Consider the following 21875-nt stretch of genomic DNA (forward strand, 5'->3'; position numbering starts at 1 on the left):
AAGTTTACTCGCTTTTTAGAATCTGAGTTCAATTAATTTTGTATTCACTGCTTCTGGTAAAATTGTAAACTCTGAGAGGACGGAAACTGATTCTTACACTTTTTCTTATCCCTTAGGATGTCTTACGTAGAATTGAGCACATGTAAACATTTTGATTGTATGTTCAAGAAGACAGGAGTAAAGTAAGATACCACAAACCATGGATCATGCACGAGGATTCAGTAAGGGAACATTTGAAGATAAGAGATTTTTCTCGAGCCTCCACATCACCTGGCTCAGAGCCAGGCACATAGTAGAAGCTCAGTAATTTGTTGACTAAAATAAAACCTTAATAGAATTCAAATTCAGTGAGGGATTCTTGGACTCAGTCTGATGGGATGAGAAAGTGGGACCAACGTGTCAGCACTTCTCTGCCAACTATCAGAAGGGAGATCAACCCAGCTCTGACTCCATAAAAATACCTGTAAGAACTAAACAACTCTCCCTACCCAAATCTGATCACCGTATGTATTTTCAACTCTAGTTAATGATGCCACTGTCTGGCCAGACACCAAAGCTAGTAGCTACCTTGGATCCCTCCCTACACATCCAGTTACTGATTCTGTCATCACTTTTGTTCCTGCCATTAGTACTCGGGCTCAGACCTCATCACCTTTAACCCAGAGGATTGCAGTCACTGTCCATCTGGTCTTCCCACTAAATCCTTTTCTTGCCACAGGCAGCCAGTTTAATCTTCCAGATCAAAGCACAATTGATCAATGTATCCCATCCCCTGGCTTTAAAAATCTTAGTGATTTTTTTTTTTTTTTTTTATGGGTTAAAGTTCATTTTCCTTAATATGGCATTGAAGAACCTCCAGTGGTTTGATCCCAGCTTTCCGTCTCACCCTCGTGCAAATTCACCCCTTTGAGCACCCTATGCTGAGTTAACTAGTACTTGCTTTTCCCTATAAGTGGCTTTTGTTGTTCTGCTGTTCTTTTATGTTATTCCTCTGCGTAGAAACTCCTTCATTCTCAGACAAAAGGCAACGTAGTATAATGGTTAAGAACATGGACTCAAGTGCAAACTTGTGTTTGAATCCTAGTTAGTGGCACCTATTAGCTGTGTAACTTGGGCAATTTACCTAAAACTATGCACAGTTACGTGTGTTCATGTCTTAACTCCCTCTGCACTAAGTTTTTTAAGGATCTTTGATAATGATCTCTGTATCACTCAGTGCCTTGAACAGAACAAGTACTTATTGAAAGTTGTAGTGGACTATGAATTAATAAGGAGCTCTGGTAGCACAATGTTCAAGCACTCTACTGCTAACCAAAATGTTGGCAGCTCAAACCCACCAGCCGCTCTGCAGGAAAAAAGACCTGGCAATCTGCTCCCATAAAAATTACAGTCTATGAGGCAGTTCTACTCTGTCCTATAGGGTCACTATGAGTCGGAATTGACTAGACCACACACAACAGCAACGTGAGTTAATAGCAGCTCAGTTGAGGACAGTTGGGAGGGTGAGTAGAGGACTGGGTTAAGGATTCATTCTAACAAATGTATTGCAGGCCTGCCAGGAGCTTGGCACTGGAAGTCAGCAGTGAAGAAAGCCCAGATTAAAGTTGAAGGAGCGTTTAACCTAGCTAGGAATAGGATTTTGAGCTGTGTGCTGAGATGGTGAAGTATGAGGGGAGCTGAAAGGATTCCAGAATGGCACAGGGTAGTTGGGCAGTTTGATCAGAAGGCAAGTATGGATGAAGAGAAGAATGTGGCTATGTTGCCTTTACATCTAGACTTCTTGAATCTCCTTGAGAACAGCTTTTTTGGGAAGGCATGCAGTGCCAGTTAGACTTAGCACTCCTGTCCTCTTCCCCGTATCCACAGAAGATGACCTTGCCTTTTTGCTCAAAACTCTTTCTTCTTTTCCCACTGTGTGACCCTGTGTTTGCATCTTTATCTTTTTGTGCATACTTCTGCTCAGTCTTTCTTTTAGTCATGCATACTACATATTAGGCCCTGGGACTGCAGAAAGGAACCATGCTTTGAATTCACAGACAAAATCCAGTGAACAGACCATGATTATATAGTGTGGTCAGTGTTAGCTCTGGGTGCCAGCCTGAGGAGTTGGAGGAAACTTCCCCCAGGCGATGATCCCAGCAAAATCAAGTCTTAATGGTTAGACAAGAACTTTGTCACCCAAAAAGGAGCGAGAGCCTGCCTTCAACTGAATAGCTTGTACATAATCTCAGAGCCTGTGAACCAGAATGCCCTGGAATAATTTCAAATTGTACCCATTTCCTTGTCCCTTAGGCCAAGGTCCATTCACTGTCCCCCCTCCCAACACTGGCTGCACTGCTCTGGCAGCACTGAGACTTGGCCCAACATGGACAAGGAGTGAGGAAGCTGCTGCCTCAGTATGGCTGGCTGAGGCTGTCCAAAGCCCTAGAAGGAGGAAGTGATTAAGTACCTTATCCAAAAGGATACAGCAGCCTGAGGTCTTATCAGGAGGCAGCAGCTTCCTTCTTCCCCCACTTTTGGCCAAGTCAATGCGCCATAGCAGCGCAGCCAGCTTGCGGGGGGTGGGGGGCAGGGCGAGGCCAGGCGGGAAGGTTGTAGAACTGTGGGCTATAGTGGAGGCGTACAGACCAGTTAATTCATGATTGTACTATCCCAATAAAAAGTAATGGTGACTTGCACTAGAGTGGTGGTAGTGGAGATGGAGAGAAGATTCAAGAGAAATAGTTGAGAGGTAGAACCACCAGGAGTTGGTGATAAACTGTTCCCAGGGAAAGAGAGGAGTCATTCCTCTCAGCCCTAAGCCTCACCCCTTTCCTGGCAATCCTAGAGAACACATGGATGTGTGCAGGGGCTGTATAGCCCTTTGCTCTATCCACTGCTCAGCAAGTTGCTTTGGGCCCCAGCTTGATAAGAAATGACTTCCTGTGGTGGAAACTGAAGGAAAGAGGAAGAAGCTGGCCCATTTCTGCCTAGGAGATTGTGGGAGAAGGAAGATGGCCAGAGCTTTGTGTCCACTGCATGCCCTCTGGCTCCTGGGGTGGGCACAGCTGCTCTTAGGACCCGATGGTACCCCTCCAACCTGGGCCTTGAACCTGGACCTGATGCGGCTCACTGTCTACACAGGCCCCAATGGTAGCCACTTTGGGTTTTCACTGGACTTCTACAAGGACAGCAAAGGAAGGTGAGCCTTGTGGGAAGTTTGGGGGTTGGGAGAGAGAAGGAACCCCAACCTGTCACTGCTTCTGTGAGCCCATTTCTGATGGAGGTTGAGCAAGACGATTTATAGGGTCTATAGGGTCTCTATGGTCGGAATCCACTGAACAGCACTGGGTTTTGGTTTGTGGCTCAGGCTGAAGTCTGGTTAGAAATAGTGGGCAGGGACCAGCTCAGGTGAGAGTGTCAGGGAGAGGACACCAGGGAGGAAATAGGCACTAAAACTGCAGCAAGAACAAAGGGAAGACAAAAGTTGATTTATTTTTTTTCTCAAGGGTCAGTTGTAAGACCCACTCCACTTTCCTCCCCTCAAAATACAGAGAGGTGCACGTCTTAAGTTGACTTGCAAAACTGTAAAATAGTCTGCTCCCACCTTGCAATTCTACTCCATTTCCCTTATCAAATATGCATATTTGAAAAGAAGCAATAGAGCATTAATGGTTGGGATTGATTAGGCCATGAAATCAGACTGCCGAATTCCCCCCTATTAATAGCTGTGTTACCCTAAGCTACCTAGGTAGTGTGGTGGACACTGTGATGTCCAGCTTCAGGAAGTAGCAAGGGCAGACAGGCTTCAAATGTCAGCCCTTTGTGAGATTTCCTCTGCTGAAGAGAACCACCTTGCCCAAAGTCAAAACCTTTCCCAAGGTGGCCCACTTCCACTGACAACTCGTGTGTGTGTGTGTGTGTGTGTGTGTGTGATAAGGGTCTGACTGTGATAATTTTGAAGGGTCTTTCTAGCTCCACGGCATGGAGGGGAGGGAAGGAGAGTTGGCCCAAGTCTTTCTTTGGACCCGCATATCAGTTCCACTTCTGCCCACTCCTTTCACCTCCTTTCTACAGGTATTGGTTTCATGGGTACTTCGGAAAAAAAACCCTGAATGCGTTTTAAAAAAAAAAAAAAAGCATTTTGTATATTGAGCATTACTATGTATTTGGTTGGTACCATGCCAAATGTCCCTCACACATTTACTCCTCATGACAACAGTGATTGGCTGGTATTGTCCTCATTTTACATAGGAAAGGTTAAATGACTTTGGACAAAGACAGTAAATGGCAGAGCTGTGATTTGAACCTAGATCTGCTAGGGTTCTCAGCTCTATCAGCAACCTTCCCCCACCCCCGCCCCCCACCCCCAGGCGCCCTCTGGCTTTCTTCATTCTTCACCATTAAAATCAATTCTCAGAAAGGGATCTGGTAAGGAATAGTCTTCAAACGAACACTGTAGGGAGCATCTGAACGCCTGGCTTTTGGTGGGACGGAAAGGGAGAGGGGATGGAGGTAGTGTGCAGAGCTTGAGAGGTCTTTTTCATGAGGAATAGCAAAACCCTCGTGTCCAAATCAAACCAAATGGTTATAGTGCCAGCTTTAACCTCAGTTCGCTGGATTGCTTTAGGAAAGTGATTTCCTCCCAGAGTCAGTTTCACTGTCCATAAGGTGAAGATGCTGGCCTCGACGGTCTGTGAGGTCTTGTTGAGGAAAGCTGGTCCAGCCCCCCATGGCACACCGTCCTCTGGGCAGTGCTTCCAGCGTGGGCACTGGGCATGGGCCACGCGGGAATGCGTGCAGCGCTCACCCAGCTCTCCTTCGCAGCGTGGCCATCGTGGTGGGCGCCCCTCGGGCCTTGGGTCCTAGACGAGAGGAAACTGGCGGTGTGTTCCTGTGCCCCTGGAAGGCCGAGGGTGGCCAGTGCACCTCGCTGTCCTTCCACCTCAGTGAGTCCGGAGCCAGGAGGGACGGAGGAGGGGCCAGAGGGGGCGTGGACAGCCGGGCTTCAGCGCCCCCACACCTTCTTCTGTTCTCCAGCGGATGACAACCAAAACGTAGGCTACCAAACCCTCCAAACCTTCAAGGCCGGGCAAGGACTGGGGGCGTCGGTCGTCAGCTGGAGAGACAACGTTGTGGTGTGGCCGCGGGATAGGGGATAGGGAGCAGGCGGGGCCGGGGATACGTCTGGTGGGAGGAGTGAGGTGGGGCCTCAGTCCCAGCCCCGCGCCCTTCCTTACTCCTCTGTGGCCCTGCCCCAGGCCTGTGCTCCCTGGCAGCATTGGAATGTGCTAGAAAAGACCGAGGAGGCCGAGAAGACGCCTGTAGGTAGCTGCTGGGTGGCTCATCTCCAGAGCGGCAGCCGGGCGGAGTACTCGCCCTGCCGGGCCCGCATCATGAGCAAGATTTACGAACAAAATCGTTTTAGTAAGCTCCGCCCCTGCTTTGGCCCCGCCCACTAGCTGCCCAGCGCTCTAACAAAATCGGGTCGCTTTGAGTCGGAATCGACCCGACGGTTTTTTTACTTTAGTCTAGTCCCTCCCCCAGCGCGCCAAAACTCTGCTTTCAGTCTGGTTTTGCCCAGTGACCTCGCGTCCTTTCAAGGTCACGCCTCTATATTACTCCTGGCCCCGCCCCATGGCCCCGCCCCCGCCGGGCCCAGGCTCGGATCCACGCTTCTCGATCCGCCCCTTCACTGACCCCACCTCCTTGCGCCCTCTAGTGCTGGACAGACGCTACTGCGAAGTGGGCTTCAGCTCAGTGGTCACCCAGGCGAGTACCGAGCGTGAGAGGCGTGGGGGCGGCCGGGGAACAGGGCACCCTCTCACCTCCAGGGCTTCCCTTTTAGGCTGGGGAGCTGGTGCTTGGGGCCCCCGGTGGCTATTATTTCTTAGGTATGTCCCTCATCCCATCTGTACATCTCCCGCCTTTCTCCCAGCTTCCCCACCTAAGGGAGACCCCAGACATCTGGGCCCCCACACCCTCCCCCTCCGTCTTAGGGCTCCTGGTCCGGGCTCCAGTCGCCAATATCGTCTCGAGTTACAGTCCGGGCACCCTCTTGCGGTCCGTGCCCAGCCAGAGCTTCACCTCCGACTCCAGCAGCCAAGAGTTCTTCGACGGCTACCGGGGTAACCCTGGCAATGAGCTTCCAGGCTTCCCAGCCCCCTTAGGGTCATTGTCCACCCGGGCCGGTCAGTCCTGAGCCCCCCCCCCCCAACTCCGGTACCTCTCCCCTCGCAGCTCCCACCGCAAACAGCCCAGCTCCCTTGCGACCCGCCTTGCCCTCCTAGCCTTGGTCCCGTGGCGCGGCCTTGAGCAGGCCTTGGCCGCTCCATAGCCTCAGTGTTCCCATCTACACAACGCAGGGTTTGACCTGCGTCGTTTAAGAATCCCCTCGTTCCTCGCCCTCAGCCCCCCTCCCTGCTTCCCCCTCTCTAATTCGTGCTGTGTCCTCAGGGTACTCGGTGGCCGTGGGCGAGTTCGACGGGAGTCCCAACACTACAGGCAAGAAATTCCCTTAGACAAGGGTGGGGTTTGGGGAGCCCAGGCCGGAAGAAGCACCTGCAAGCCCCCCACCGAAATCGCTGGGAGGCAGGGGGCGAGGGGGGCAGGCACCAAGGACCTCATTTGCTGGGCCCGGCTTTCCCCAGAGTATGTCTTCGGTGCCCCCACCTGGAGCTGGACCCTGGGAGCGGTGAGTGCCCTCCATTCCGCCCCTTGGCATTCCGAAGTTCCCACCCCAGTTCTCAGCTTGACAACGCCCCCTAAACCTGCCCTGTCTCACACTGAGCCCGAGGCTGCGTGGGGTCAGGAATGACTCCCTCTCTTGCACACCCCACACAGGTAGAGATTTTGAACTCGGACCACCGGACGCTGCAACGGCTACATGGGGAGCAGGTGGGGGCCCCGTCCCAGTGGGGATGCCGAGGCTGGGGGACTAGGACCCCACAATATCCCGCAGAATCGGGGAGGGCGACGTCTGGGAGAGGGTGCTGGGTCCGAGGGCGTGAGTTAAGGGGCTTCGTCTTCCTGCAGATGGCTTCGTATTTCGGGCACTCGGTGGCTGTCACTGATGTCAATGGGGACGGGTGAGGAGGGGGTCCCCCACTGCAGCCCATTTGGGTCCCGGGTCACCAGAAGTATAGGCCACCCATAGAAGCGAAGCAAGGGTAACAGCGCCCAGGAGCAATCTCTAAGTTGCAACACCCCACCCCACCCCCACCCCCACCCCCACCCCACCCCCCGCCAGTTTCAAGAAGAGTAGACTTTGATAGCAGCCAAGTGTCACAGAAACGCATCCCCCCATCTTGTCCAGCTGCCTTAGTCAGGCACCTTTCATATTTGTGGCACCTCAAAATATCATTCTTGCCTCCTCCGGCACCCCCTTGGACTTGCACCCCCGGGGAAAAATGTTCTCCTCAGTCCCCCCCATGCCTCTGGCCATCCTTAGTCTCCTTTTTCTTTGCCCCACCCCACATGACCACCCAGGCAAAGCGGGAGGTCAAAGGTGGGCAAGATTTGGCCTGGCTCTCAGCACCTCCTTGACTAGCCCCACGTATCACCCGCAGGAGACATGACCTGCTGGTGGGCGCACCACTGTACATGGACAGCCGGTCTGACCGAAAGCTGGCAGAGGTGGGGCGCGTGTACTTGTACCTGCAGCCCCGTGGCACCTATGTGCTGGGCGCCCCCAACCTCCTGCTGACTGGCACCCAGCTCTACGGACGATTTGGCTCAGCCATCGCCCCCCTGGGTGACCTCGACCGGGATGGCTACAATGGTGAGGGACAGAGGAGTGCCGCTTGCTTGCTGCAGAGGGGTTAACAGTCTTACAAGGAACTTGGACCTGACCTGAGAGCTGCAGAGCCAGGAAGGGCTTTAAGCAGAGAGTGACCCATCAAATAGGTGGTTTAGAGACTCAGGTTGCCAAGTGAAGAGCAGACTGGATAGTTAAAGGAGGGTTGGCATAATCTAACAAGAGATGATGATGGATTTGGAGTTCCAGATGAGGGTAATTCACACATATTTAACTCAAAACCCATTGCCATTGAGTTGATTCTGACTCATAGCAACCCTATAGGACAGAGTAGAACTGCCCCATAGGATTTCCAAGGAGAGCCTGGTGGATTTGAGCCACCAACCTTTTCATTAGCAGTCATAGGTCTTAACCACTATGCAACCAGGGTTTCCCACACATATTTAGGACTTGATTATTTGGGTGGCAAGATGTGGGACTAAGGAAGAGGGAGGAGTTGGATGGGTGGTGGTGCCCCTCATTGCCTCAGGAAACTCGGGCCATGCTGTAGGTCTGGATGGGAAGAGATCAGTGTTCAACTCTGGACCTGTTGAGCTTGAGGGCTTGATTGAGCACATTAGATTGAAAAACCCTGGGAACAGTCGTGTGTGGCTTCCCCTACTTCCACAAGAGAAGTCTGAGGTATGGGGAGGGTGAATGAGGAACCTATGAAATGAGAAGTGGCCCAGGACAGAGCCATTTAGGGGACTCACAGTGGAGGCAAGTCTGGGAGGAGGCAAAGAAAGAGTATCACAGAGAGGTAAGAGGAACACCCAGAGAGCTGATGGCTCAGACTCAAAGGAAGAGGGTGTTTCAGGTAAGAGGAGAGGGGTGTCAGTGGCTTCTGATGCTGTTGAAAGGAACTGGAGAAGCATCCAGGGGTTTTAGCATGGTGACAGTAACAAGAGCTATTTTAGGGTGGGGTAGGGACAGAGGCCAGAATGCCATGGGTCAAGATATGAATGGTGGATGCAGAATTGGAGGCAGCCAGTGTAGACAGCTCTTTCAACCCGTTTGACTATGAAGGGGAAAAGAGAAAGGATGGTCACTGAAAGGAGATGAGAGTCAACAGAAGGTTGTTTTAATTTGGAGGAATATGGAATAAGTTGCATATGGAGGAAAGTGATCTTGTGGGGAGATAGGAGGAGGGGATGATCCAGAGGAGGACTCTTTCAAAGCCAAAGGGGGATGGGTGGAACTTTTAGCCCAGTGGCGGGGGTGAAGGAGGGACAGGTATTCCACAGTCAAATGGGGAAGGGGGAAAGAAAGTGAGTGTGGATTTATGGCACAAGGGTTGTTGTGGGGACGCCTGTGGCCTCTCTTTACGAAGGTGTTGACATCATCTACCAAAGGAAGTGGGGGCTGGGATCTTGACCAAACATAAAAGGTTTGAAATAGGTGCTGAGCAGACTGGGAGAGGGAACTGACCGGAAAACCTCACAGGACTGCTAAGCAGCACTGAGGTCCCTGGTGACAGCTGGAGACATAAACTCATGGTGCCAATCTGCTCTGCCTCTCCTGCAGCCCTAGATACAGGTGGATATTGAATTAACCCTAGGCAGATTCTGGCCAGGCTTGCCTAGGACTGGCAAAGGAACAAGAAGGCTCAAGATATGGCAAGGGTGGCCAAATGGGCAGGATGAGGAAGCCAACAGATCAGAAGAGATTGGAGGCCAAGGGCTTGGGGAAACAACTGTGGTCAGAACTGGGCCATTTGGGTGAATTCTGTATAGCTTGGTCAGAAAAATCAATAAGTATATTTAAAAGAAAAAAAAAAAAAACACCGTAAACAAAGTCATAAGACAAAGAAAAGACAGTTGGAACACATATAATTCCTATAAGATGCAAAGAACTCTTAAAAATTAATAAGTGGTGATTAATGCCCACCCAGAGGCATTTTTAAAGGAGATCTTGAAAGTTATTAGTGATGCCAAGTCCATGGTGTGGCTCTGGATCTCCCTGGCAGAAGTGCAATGGGGTAAAGGTCCCTAGGGGAAGAGGTGCCAGTATTTAATAGATCTCTGTTACTTAATTGGAGTCCCTGGATGGCGATTGGCTATTAACAGAAAGGCTAGTGGTTCAAGCCCACTCAGCAGAAAGGCCTAGCAATCTACTTCCAAAAAAACTTAGTCATTGAAAACCCTATGGAACACAGTTCTACCCTGACTCACATGGGCTCGCCATGAGTCAGAATTGGCTCAATGGCAACTGGTTTGGCTTTTTTGGTTTGTTTGTTTGTTTTGGTTTTGGTTTGTTTTTGGTGATTCAATCTTCTGGAACTCAGCTTTCTCATCTAAAAGGGGAACAATAGTGCCTAACTTTCAAGGTTAAATGAGATCATGTCAATATATTTATCTCAGTATGTGGCTAGGGCTGTGACAGTTTTTAGAACAATTCCTACTTTACAGTCCTACCTCTCCTACATGATTGTAAACTCCTGGAGAGCAGGCAGCTACCTCCTTAACCGAGACCTTGGCACCCCTCTGCTGGTCTCCTGGAGGTCTTCTCAGAGAAGGAGCTCAGGAAAGTGTTATAGGTTCACTTGGGAGATTGAATAACAACCACTCCCTCCCTATTGTTCCTTCCAGATCTTGCAGTGGCTGCCCCCTATGGGGGTCCCAGTGGCCGGGGCCAGGTGCTAGTGTTTCGGGGTCAGAGTGAGGGGCTGAGCTCACGCCCATCCCAGGTCCTGGACAGCCCCTTCCCCAAAGGCTCCGGCTTTGGCTTCTCCCTGCGAGGTGCCACAGACATTGATGACAACGGATACCCAGGTGCCCCTGAACTGCCTCCAGCTGGGCAAGATGGGCCCATGGGCATTAGCTGGAAGTGCTAAGAGACACAGCCAGGGCCCCATGCCTGAGCTGGTGTACCACTGAGGGCTCTGACCCATTAGTTATGGAATGCCAGGGGCATCAGGCAAACTTCCAATGGAGGAGATGATGTGGGGGGCCCTGGGAAGATGAGGTGAGGACCCCATGCCCTTTCTAATTGCCAATCCTGATCCCCACTCCCAATGTCTATAGACCTGCTGGTGGGAGCTTACGGGGCCAGCAAGGTGGCTGTGTACAGGTGAGTACTAGCTCCAGGGACAGGGTAGAGGAGAGCCCCCAGGACATGGCAGCCTACACCATTAGGGAGGCCAGGCCAAGAGGGTCCACAATGGCAGGCCTCCCGCATCCCATCAGAGCTCAGCCTGTGGTGATGGCCAGTGTCCAGCTGCTGGTGCAAGATTCACTGAACCCTGCAGTGAAGGATTGTATCCTGACCCAGACCAACAAAGCAGTGAGCTGGTGAGGAGGTGGAGGGCAGGGCCAGACAGGGCCTGGGTCCTCGGGGGAGCCCCTAGCCCCTGAGCCCTGCTCTCGTCTTTGCAGCTTTAACATCCAGATGTGTGTGGGAGCCACCGGGCATAACATTACTGAAAAGCTGCGTGAGTGGCGTGACAGGGCAGGAGAGAGGAGGGACTGGGCTTCCCTGGAGGCTGGCCAGGAAGGCCCTCACCTTCCTCTGGCCCTGCCAGACCTGAATGCTGAGCTGCAGCTGGACCGACAGAAGCCACGCCAGGGCCGGCGGGTGCTGCTGCTGGGCTCTCAGCAGGCGAGCACCACCCTGAGCCTGGACCTGAGCAGGAGGCACAGCCCTATCTGCCACACCACCAAGGCCTTCCTCCGAGTATGCCCAGGCAGGGGTGGGGTGGGCACTGTGTATCCAGAGGTGGTCAGTGGGACATGGTCCCTACTGGCCACAAGAGGCTGGGTTGTGCATGGTAGCAAGACAGCCTGACTCTTGTTGCCCTCCCCAGGATGAGGCTGACTTCCGGGACAAGCTGAGCCCCATTGTGTTCAGCCTCAACGTCTCCCTGCAGCCTGAGGAGGCTGGACTGGCCCCTGCTCTCCTGCTGCTTGGAGATACTCATGTCCAGGAGCAGGTGGGAAACCTGGTCGTGTAGTGGTTAAGTGCTACGGCTGCTAACCAAAGGGTCAGCAGTTCAAATCCACCAGGCGCTCCTTGGAAACTCTATGGGGCAGTTCTACTCTGTCCTATAGAGTCACTATGTGTCGGAATCGACTCGACGGCACTGGGTTTGGTTTTTTTTTGTTTAGGAGCAGGTGGGGGCAGGCAGGGACAGGCAAGAGAGGTTCATGACCTTTGCTAGGAAGTTAAGCTGAGGGCTAGTGCCCAGATTGTCATAGGAACCGCAAAACCTTGATGTCACCTTTAATCTCTGACTCTAAACCCTAATGAAAACCCCCAAATCGCAATAACCCTTACGCCCTGATGTGAACACCAAGTGTTGATGTACACTCATAAACCCTGATGTCATCACCAAAACCTTGACATCACCCCAAACCCTAATATAAACCCCAAAGCCCTGATGTCACCCCCAAACTCCTTTTCATCCTCAGATCTTATTCCCTAAACCCAAATGTGAATCCCAGCTCAGTGCTGTTTTCCCAACCCTAACTGGACCACGAATCTCACTGGCTCCAAACTTACCCATACACCCTGATGTTACCCCTCTAGACCCGCATCATCCTGGATTGTGGGGAGGACCACCTGTGTGTACCCCAGCTTCAGCTCACTGGTGAAATGTGAGGATACCCCGCTCTACCTTGCCCTGGCCCTCTCTGCCCCAACAATGCCCTCTTTCCACCTGGATCCTGATACTCTGTCCTCAGCACTTCTCCCCCGCCAGACCCTGAGCCTGGACCAGGTATCCTGAGCCTCATCCGTTTGCCCCCACAGGAGGGGCTCCCCGCTCCTGATTGGGGCTGACAGTGTACTAAAGCTGCAGATGGATGCTGTCAACGAAGGCGAGGGGGCGTACGAGGCTGAACTGGTCGTGCACCTGCCCCCAGGTGCCTACTACATGCAGGCCCTCAGTGACATTCAGGTAAGGCCCCCATCCTGGAGGCACTACCAGGGACCTGGGAAGTGCAGGAGGCTTGACTTCCACTTTTCTTATGCCTTTGCTGTAAAAGCTATAACATATGTATTTTTTAATTTGGGAAAGGAATATTTGCTAATGGCACGCAATTCAGGAACTATATTATAAAAAAAAACAAAAACCCACTGCCGTTGAGTCGATTCCAACTCATAGCGACCCTACAGGACAGAGTAGAGTTTCCAAGGAGCACCTGGTGGATTTGAATTGCTGAACTCTTGGTTAGCAGCCATAGCACTTAACCACAACACCACCAGGGTTTCCATGTTATAAAACTAAAACCAAAAATAACTCAGGAACCAAATGTTAACAGAAACCTCTGTTAATATTTGGTAGCTTCCAGTCTCTTTTCTTGACATTGACAGACCCTTACATATGCACATATTCTTTTTTAATTTTGCTGATACAGTTTAAAACAATGGGGTTATAACTCTATGTAATGTTTTGTGTTTCATTTCCAAAATGAAAATTCATTTTTAAAGAAGTAAATTGCCACTGCAATACATAATGTAGAACAATACAATCCCTTGAACTCCCACCCCAAGAGAACCCTCTTCCCACCCCAGCATGTGAATCTTTGCAGACTTTTCAAGGGAGCATAAATATATACGGGATGCTCAATAACCCTCTTCTTTCTCGGACTGCCTGCCTGAAGGGGTATGAAAGGCTCATCTGTAACCAGAAGAAGGAGAATGAGACCAAGATGGTACTGTGTGAGCTGGGCAACCCCATGAAGAAGGATGCCCGGGTGAGGACAAGAGACCTGGGGCTGGGTCTTCTTCAGCAGAGGCTCATTGACAGTGTGTTTTAGAGGTTGGGTTTTGGAGTCAGACTACTCTGGGTGGAAATCCTGGTCTTCACATGCCCTAGCTGTGTGTTCTTAAATGAGTGACTCTCTGAGTGGGCTTCTGTGTGAAATAGATAATAATGGTGGTCTTGGAGGGTAAAGACTGGAGACCATTTTCAGGGTGGGGCTGCCCAGAGTGGGTATTTGGACAGTGACTTTGGCCCTCCCCATTTTCCAGATACAAATCACAATGTTGCTGAGTGTGGAGAATCTAGAAGAGGTTGGGGAGTACATGTCCTTCCAGCTGCAGATCAGGAGGTACTAGACCAGGGAGTACGCCTACCTGCCACCGTTCCCCTACCTGACCCCAAGGTAGAGACCTTCAGATGCTCTCAAGACAGAAGGGTCTTTTTGAGATGCCTGTTCTTCAGGTCTCCTTGTTCCCTTTCTTCCTCAGAGACTTGTTTCTGAGTCTTGGAGCCCTAAAGGAAGTACTTTCCCAGGTCTAACTTCAGTGTGGCATGTTGTTTGTAGAATTAGCTTGCCCTGAACACCCTGACATTCTGCCTCAGGTTAGTGTCCCTCATCTGCCTCTCCTCACTCCCTCCCCTCCAGCAAGAACAGCCAGAATCCAAACAGTGAGATGGTGCTGTTGAATGTGCCAGTCTGGGCGGAGGCCCACGTGGAGCTTCGAGGGTGAGAACCTAGGGGTGGATAAGGGAGATGGCAAGCAGGGCCCTGAGATTCAGGGAGCCCTTGAGAGAGCCCTCACAGGCTGATCAGGGGGTCAGGCTCACCCTGGGTGGGGGCTCGGGGACCTGCAGGAACTCCTTTCCAGCTTCCCTGGTGGTACCAGCTGAGGAAGGCGACAGGAAGACAGAAAGCTCAGACAGCTGGGGCCCCAGAGTGGAGCACACCTATGAGGTAAGGAGAAGCCTTTGGGCCCCAGGCTGGGGTAGGAGGGTCCCAGAAGCTGAGGCTGGGTGCTGAGCCACCTGACATCCTGCCACCAACTCCCCTTCCCCAGCTCCACAACAAGGGCCCTGGTGCTGTCAGTGGCCTGCGCCTCAACCTGCAGTTTCCCAGCCAGTCTCAGCCTTCTGACCTGCTCTACATCCTGGATGTGCAGCCCCAGGGGGGGCTCCAGTGCTCCCCTCAGCCTTCCCCCAAACCACTCCAGGTGAGAGCTGGGGTGGAAGAAAGCTGTGGCTAGTCCCCATACCAGCAACCAGGGCACCTTGAAGAGTGGGAGCTGGGCAGACAGGGGCCTGACCACTCCTTTGCCTTCCCAGTTGGACCAGAGGCTGCCCACCCCCAGCCAACCCCCTGTTTACCCTGAGCATCACAAGCGGGAGCGCAGACAGGCCCTCCAGCCAGGCTCACAGCAGCCCTCAGAGCTCCAAGACCCCATTCTAGTGGTGAGCAGGCTCTGTGGTCTCCAGCGGGGGCCTCCCTGGAGCCCAGGAGTAGAGGGATGGGGGCAGGGAGAGGGGCCTCACAGGGGCCACACTTGGCCCCGCGGAATGCTCCAAGTGCAGGAAGATGACGGATTGTGCTGCGCTTGTGTCTGGAGTGGGGGGTGGAGGCACTTGCATTTTTAAAGTTCCCAATACATTAGAAAAAAAAATGATTTTATGTTGGAGCAGGGTTACAGACCAAACCCACTACCATCAAATGGATTTTCAATGCAGAGGTAACCCTGGTGGTGCAGTGGCTAAAGCGCTCGGCTGCTAACCAAAAGGTCAGCGCTTGGAACCCACCAGCCGCACCGCGGGAGAAAGATGTGGCAGTCTGCTTCTATAAAGATTTACAGGCTTGGAAACTCAACGGGGAGTTCTATTCTGGCCTATAGGGTCTCTACGAGTTGGAATCAACTCAATGGCAGTGGGTAATCTTTAGGAAGCAGACTGCCACGTCTTTCTCCCGCTTAGTGGATCAACCGCTGACCTTTCAGTTAGCAGCCGAGGGCTTAATCACTGCGCCACCAGAAAGGACTCCTTAGGGTTACAAAAGTTCTGGGTATTTAATGCTACATGACCCGCTTCTTTCTGCCCTCTCCCAGCATCTCACGGACTGTGAGCAACCCCACTGAGAGAAAATGTCTGAAGCTTGAATTCCTGAAGGGGAGGCCCTTTCAGAGGGGGAGGCCCCAGCTCCCTGGCCCTCTGACCCTCTCTGTATTGGGTGCTTGTGTCAGGGAGTGATGGGACAGGAAGGGTTGAAGATTAATGACGCTTCTCCCCAGAACTGCGACTCGGCGCCGTGTACTGTAGTGCAGTGTGAGCTACAGGAGATGGCGCCCGGGCAGCGGGCCATGGTCACCGTGCTGGCCTTCCTGTGGCTGCCCAGCCTCCGCCAGGTGGGATCGGACGCTGGCGGGAACTGGTGGGGCCCGAAGACCCGGCTTGCCCACGAGGGGGCGGGGCTTCCTGGAGGCGGGAGGCTGGGTTAGCTCCGAGGAGAGGCGGGGCTTCAGGGGGGGAGTGGAGACTAAGTGAGGGCCCGGTTTACTTTGGGTAGAGACGGGATTAGCCGAGGATCAGGACTCCTCAGGGAGGAGGCAAGGGTTTAGACTCTTGCAATCAATAGGCCCCGTGTGGCTATAAACGGCTCTTACCCTTAACCCCATCCAGAGGCCACTGGATCAGTTTGTCCTGCAGTCTCACGCTTGGTTCAACGTATCCGCCCTTCCCTATGCGGTGCCCGCCCTCAGCCTGCCGAGAGGGGAAGCACTAGTGAGTACCAGCGTTGGTGGCAGAGTTCTCCAAGAAGGATCACTGGCCTTCCCATGTGGCAGTGCCCAGCCAGGACCGGGGCAAGGCCTCACTGGGTCTGAGGGGTGGTACAGGTAGATGGCTTGGCTGGGGGTCACCAGTCCGCAGGTTGAGTCTTGGCATAGGTGTCATCACAGGGTCTGAGGAGGCACATGGGTTTGTTCCTAGGTGCAGACGCAGCTCCTTCGTGTCTTGGAGGAGAGGGACGTTCCTATCTGGTGGATTCTGGTAGGCATGCTGGGTGGTCTGCTGCTGCTCACACTGCTGGTCCTAGCCATGTGGAAGGTGAGGCACGAAGAGGGTGGAGTCCCCAGGTGGTTGCAGTCTTGACCCTGCCCTACCTCACCGAGAGACGGTGGCCCAAGTGGGTGACCCAGGGCCCATCACACCCACATCTCCACTATCAGAATGCCATTCTCCAGAGGACCTCCCCTAGGGCACATATCCCTGGAAAGTGTGGCACCTCGGGTCCTCAGGCCTTTAGACCCTTTCTTCCCTGAGAGAGAGCCTGGTGATACAGTGGTTAAGTGCTTGGTTGTTAACTGAAAAGTTGGCAGTTTGATCCCACTGGGGCTGCTCCTTGGGAGAAAGATGTGGCAGTCTCCTTCAGGAAAGATTGAAAACAAAAACTAAAAGCCATTGCTGCTGAGTCGATTCTGACTCATAGCGACCCTATAGGACAGAGTAGAGCTGCCCTATAGGGTTTCCAAGGAGTGGCTAGTGGATTCAAACTGCAGACCTTTTGGTTAGCAGCCAAGCTCTTAACCACTGTGCCACCATCACAGTCTTGGAAACCCTATGGGGTGGTTCTACTCTAACCTATATGGTCACTATGAGTTTTGAGTTTCTCCCTGAAAGGAAGAGTCCCAGGGAATGAGTTTTGCCTTCAGGAATTCCAGGGCTGCTGAGGAGGATAGGGTTCACTTCCTCCCAGCTCTGTCCTTCCCCCTGACTGACCCAGGGTCTGATTTAGACCTCACTCCTTTTGAGACCCGAGCTCAGTCCTCCTCTGCACCTGGAGAACAAGCAGGCATAGCTCGATCTGAAGCTCCCAAACTCGCTCAGGTGCCCAGGCCCTGGGAAGCCACAGTGCTCTTAGGGAAAACCACACATTAAACTTGTTATAATCAAATACATATCATCACATGCTAGAGTCATGTATTTAAGAAAAGCCTAAGTCTGTATTTAAGAAAAATTCAAGGGAGGAAAAAAACCCACACAGACAATTACACATTATCTCTCAATGGGGAAATGGTTCCATTTGTGAAGTTGTGCGATCGTGGTCTGTGCGAGCCCAGGGAGAGGACCTGTGCGGCTGGCTGGTTTCTAGCAGGGCTTCGACCCATAATTTTTCCCGTTCCAGTTATTGTTCTGGTTCACCTAAATTTTAAAAATTCACGTCTGTTCTGGCTTTGCTTCCTCAGCCATGACTGAACCAGGAAGAACTGGTTAGAAGCCCTGTTTCCAGTACGCCTTCCCCTCCAATGCTCTGGGGCCTAGGAATCAGCTCCACACCCTGACCCCGGCCCCTGTGTCCACCCAGGTTGGCTTCTTCAAGCGGAATCGCCCTCCCCTGGAAGAGGAAGATGAGGAGGAGTGATGGTGCCCTGCACTCCGTCCCAGCAGGAAGGTGGTGTGGTGTCCGCTCTGCCCTTTCCTCTCCACGGAGTGCCCCCCAGCTCTGAGCACCCACAAGTTGGAGCTCTTCCATGGGAGCCTCCTGGTGTCCTCCCCTTCCCTACAGAGCTGGGCCACCTCTTTACCTGCTGCCTAATAAAGAGGCTGAGCCCCCCTCCACCAATATGCTGCCTCCTTTTGGGGTCAGAGGAGGAGAGAGGGCACCGAAGGAGTACCTGGGGTAGGGAGCTAGGGTTGATGGAAGTGTGAGCAAAGAGGATCTCTGAACCAGGGCAAAGGTTGTGAATTGCTGTCTTTGGGGAATGTCAGAGAGTAGAGAGTGGATGGTGGCAGTTTTGAGAGGAACAAGGAATAAAGGATGACAAGACATCTAGGTGAAGCTGGAGGCAACAGGGGAGAGCTGGAAGATTTTGAAGGAAGGTAGGATGGGCTTAGGAGTCCTGGTGGCACACAGGTTAAGCTCTCAGCTGCTAACTGAAAGGTCAGCGGTTTGAACCCACCAAGAAATGACCTGACAACCTGCTCCTGTAAAGATTACAGCCTAGGAAACCCTATGGAGTAGTTCTACTCTGTCCTGTAGGGTCACTATGAGTCAGAATTGACAGCACACACCAGTAACAATGGGATGGGTTTGAGGGCATAAGAGAAGGAGACTGGATCCCTTGTGGACCGCTGTAAACCTTTTTTTTTTTTTTCATGATTTTAGAGGCGTAAACCCCAAAATTACCTGAGGCCAGGGAAAATAACACCCCTCCCCCTGGAAAAAAAAAGGCCTTTAAAGCTGGGTTCCCATTACCTGTCTGTCAGTTTGTTCTACTGTGGTGGTTGTGTGTTGCTGTGATGCTGGAAACTATGCCACCAGTATTTCAAATACCAGCAGGGTCACCCATGTTGGACAGGTTTCAGCAGAGCTTCCAGACTAAGACAGACTAGGAAGAAAGGCCTGGCAATCTACTTCCAGAAATTAACCAATCAAAACCTTATGGATCACAACAGAATACTGTCCAATATAGTGCTGGAAGATGAGTCCCCTTTGTTGGCAGGCACTCCAAATACACAGTGGCCACAATAATGGACTCAAACATACCAATGATCATGAAGATGGTGCAGGACTGGGCAACGTTTTGTTCTGTTATACATAAGGTCATCATGAGTTGGAGCCAACTCGGTAGCAACCACCACCAACAGCAAAGCCTGGTTCAGAGTGAGGGAGGCTGGCTAAGCCCTCAGCCTAAGGAAAGCAGTGCCATGCCAGGGGGAGAACAGGCATTGCTCTTGGGCCACCCTGCTGCTATTCCTTCTTCTCCACCAAGGACAAGAGTTTCCCATTAGGCAAAAGGGCACTAGGCAGGGAGCCTTCAGGAAAGCCAGGAGTGGAAGACAGCTCTCCAACTGCAGTGTTGGGGCTGAAGATAGGGGTGGTAGAGTCCACCTGGAGTCCTGAATCCTTGATCCACTTGTTCAATAAATATTTATTAGGCACCACCATGTGCCTGGCACTAGTCCAGGTATGGGAATGGAACAGTGAACAAAGCCCTCGTCCTCATGGGACTTACATTCAACTGGGGGTAGAGAGAAATAAATGTATGGTCAGCGGCAGTAAGTGCTATGAGTAAAAATAAAGGTAAGGGGATAGACCACCTTGAAGAGAGGCATCTGGGGTCTTAAATGCTAGCAAGCGGCCATCGAAGATGCATCAATTGGTCTCAGCCCACCTGGACCAAAGGAGAATGACGAACACCAAGGACACAAGGTAATTACGAGCCCAAGAGACAGGAAGGGCCACATAAACCAGAGACTACATCAGCCTGAGACCAGAAGAGCTAGATGGTGCCCGGCTACAACAGGTGACTGCCCTGACAGGGAACGCAACAGAGAACCCCTGAGGGAGCAGGAGAGTAGTGGGATGCAGACCCCAAAGTCTTGTAAAAAGACCAGACTTAATGGTCTAACTGAGACTAGAAGGACCTCGGTGGTCATGGCCCCCAGACCTGTTGGCCCAGGACAGGAACCATTCCCAAAGCCAACTCTTCAGACAGGGATTGGACTGGACAGTGGGTTGGAGAGGGATGCTGGTGAGGAGTGAGCTTCTTGGATCAGGTGGACACTTGAACTATGTTGGCATCTCCTATCTGGAGGGGAGATGAGAGGGTAGAGAGGCTTAGAAGCTGGCGAAATGGACAGGAAAAGAGAGAATGGAGGGAGGGAGAGGGCTGTCTCATTAGGGGGAGAGCAACTGGGAGTATGTAGCAAGGCATATATAAGTTTTTGTGTGAGAGACTGACTTGATTTGTAAGCTTTCACTTAAAGCACAATAAAAATTAAAAAAAAAAAAAAAGGTAAGGAGATAGTGATTGAAGGTATGTGGGTGTTTGGTAGGGTGGTCAGGGAAGGTCTTTCTGATGAGGTGAACAGAGACATGAATGAGCCATGTGGCTGCTTGGGGATGAAGTGTTCCAGACAGAGAGAATAACCAGTGCCAAGGCCCTGAGGTGTGTTCAAGCAAAAGCAAGGAGGCTCATGTGGCTGAAGGTGGGTGTGTGAGGGATTTAAAAGATGAGGCCAGAGAGGTGGCCTGGGGCCAGGCATGCAGCACCTGGTAGCCACGGAAGGACTTTGGACTTGATGCTACATGTTGTATTGGGGGATGCCACTGATTAATACATTTACCTCACAACAGCTACTGGTATTTGATTTTACCCAAAAGGGTAAAAGGGAGATTCTGAAAAGAACAGAATAATTTGACATCCATGCATGGCAAGTGCCAGAACAGGTTTCAAGTTAGGTGACTGTGACCATTTAGAGACATATTAAGCTTTGATCCTTGAACACCCTCCAAATTACTGCTCCCTCCCCCGCCATTGTAACTGGATGACTCCTGACATCTTTTTTTTTTATTCTTATTGTGCTTTAAGTGAAAGTTTACAAATCAAGTCAGTCTCTCATACAAAAATTTATATACACCTTGCTATAAACTCCTAATTGCTCTCCCCCTGATGAGACAACCCGCTTCTTCCCTCCACGCTCTCTTTTCGTGTCCATTCCACCAGTTTCTAACCCTCTCTGCCCTCTTTTCTCCCCTCCAGATAGGAGATGCCAACATAGACTCAAGTGTCTACTTGATCCAAGAAGCTCATTCTTCACAAGGATCTTATTCTATCCCATTGTCCAGTCCAATCCCTATCTGAAGAGTTGGCTTTGGGAATGGTTCTTGTTCTGGGCTAAGAGAAGGTCTGGGGGCCATGACCACCGAGGTCCTTCTAGTCTCAGCCAGACCATTAAGTCTGGTCTTTTTATGAGAATTTGGGGTCTGCATCTTTATCCCACTACTCTCCTGCTCCCTCAGGGGTTCTCTGTTGTGTTCCCTGTCAGGGCAGTCATCGGTTGTAGCCAGGCACCATCTAGTTCTTCTGGTCTCAAGCTGATGTAGTCTCTGGTTTATGTGGCCCTTTCTGTCTCTTGGGCTTCTAATTACCTTATGTCCTTGGTGTTCTTCATTCTCCTTTGGTCCAGGTGGGTTGAGAACAATTGATGCATCTTAGATGGCAGCTTGCTAGCATTTAAGACCCCAGATGCTGCTCTCCAAAGTGGGATGCAAAATGTTTTCTTACTAGATTTTATTATGCCAATTGACTTAGATGTCCCCTGAAACCATGGTCTCCAAAACTCTGCCCCTGCTATGCTGGCCTTTAAAGCATTCAGTTTATTCAGGAAACTTCTTTGCTTTTGGTTTAGTCCAATTGTGCTGACCTCACCTGTATTGTGTGCTGTCTTTCACTTCACCTAAAGTAGTTTTGTTCTTATTTGCTATCTAATTAGTGAGTACCCTTCTCCCTCCCTCCCCCCTCTCATAACCATCAAAGAATATTTTCTTCTCTGTTTAAACTATTTCCCCAGTTCTTATAATAGTGGTCTTATACAATATTTGTCCTTTTGCAACTGATTAATTTCACTCAG

At 51.5% G+C, this 21875-nt stretch overlaps 1 protein-coding gene across 2 annotated transcripts; it reads left to right on the plus strand.

The window, feature by feature from the left end:
- Positions 1-2462: 2462 nt before the first annotated feature.
- Positions 2463-18072, plus strand: ITGA2B (integrin subunit alpha 2b). Of its 2 annotated transcripts, none has more exons than XM_064271036.1 (30): positions 2463-3181; positions 4807-4928; positions 5020-5117; positions 5241-5406; positions 5702-5751; positions 5828-5873; positions 5979-6107; positions 6436-6483; positions 6630-6673; positions 6823-6876; positions 7015-7067; positions 7548-7759; positions 10363-10545; positions 10798-10843; positions 10960-11064; positions 11149-11204; positions 11295-11446; positions 11577-11702; positions 12299-12366; positions 12521-12668; positions 13375-13467; positions 13745-13824; positions 14122-14202; positions 14331-14430; positions 14534-14686; positions 14799-14924; positions 15752-15865; positions 16140-16241; positions 16449-16508; positions 17824-18072. In XM_064271036.1, the coding sequence occupies exons 1-30, from the start codon at positions 2994-2996 to the stop codon at positions 17878-17880; spliced, it is 3060 nt and encodes a 1019-aa protein (XP_064127106.1). In that variant the 5' UTR covers positions 2463-2993; the 3' UTR covers positions 17881-18072. The 2 variants fall into 2 exon arrangements, with proteins under 2 accessions (XP_064127106.1, XP_003414547.4); XM_003414499.4 differs by having other exon boundaries at positions 2465-3181; positions 16449-16565.
- The last annotated feature ends 3803 nt before the right edge of the window (positions 18073-21875 follow it).

Source organism: Loxodonta africana, chromosome 18 (genome assembly GCF_030014295.1).
Source record: "Loxodonta africana isolate mLoxAfr1 chromosome 18, mLoxAfr1.hap2, whole genome shotgun sequence".
Taxonomy (NCBI): domain Eukaryota; kingdom Metazoa; phylum Chordata; class Mammalia; order Proboscidea; family Elephantidae; genus Loxodonta; species Loxodonta africana.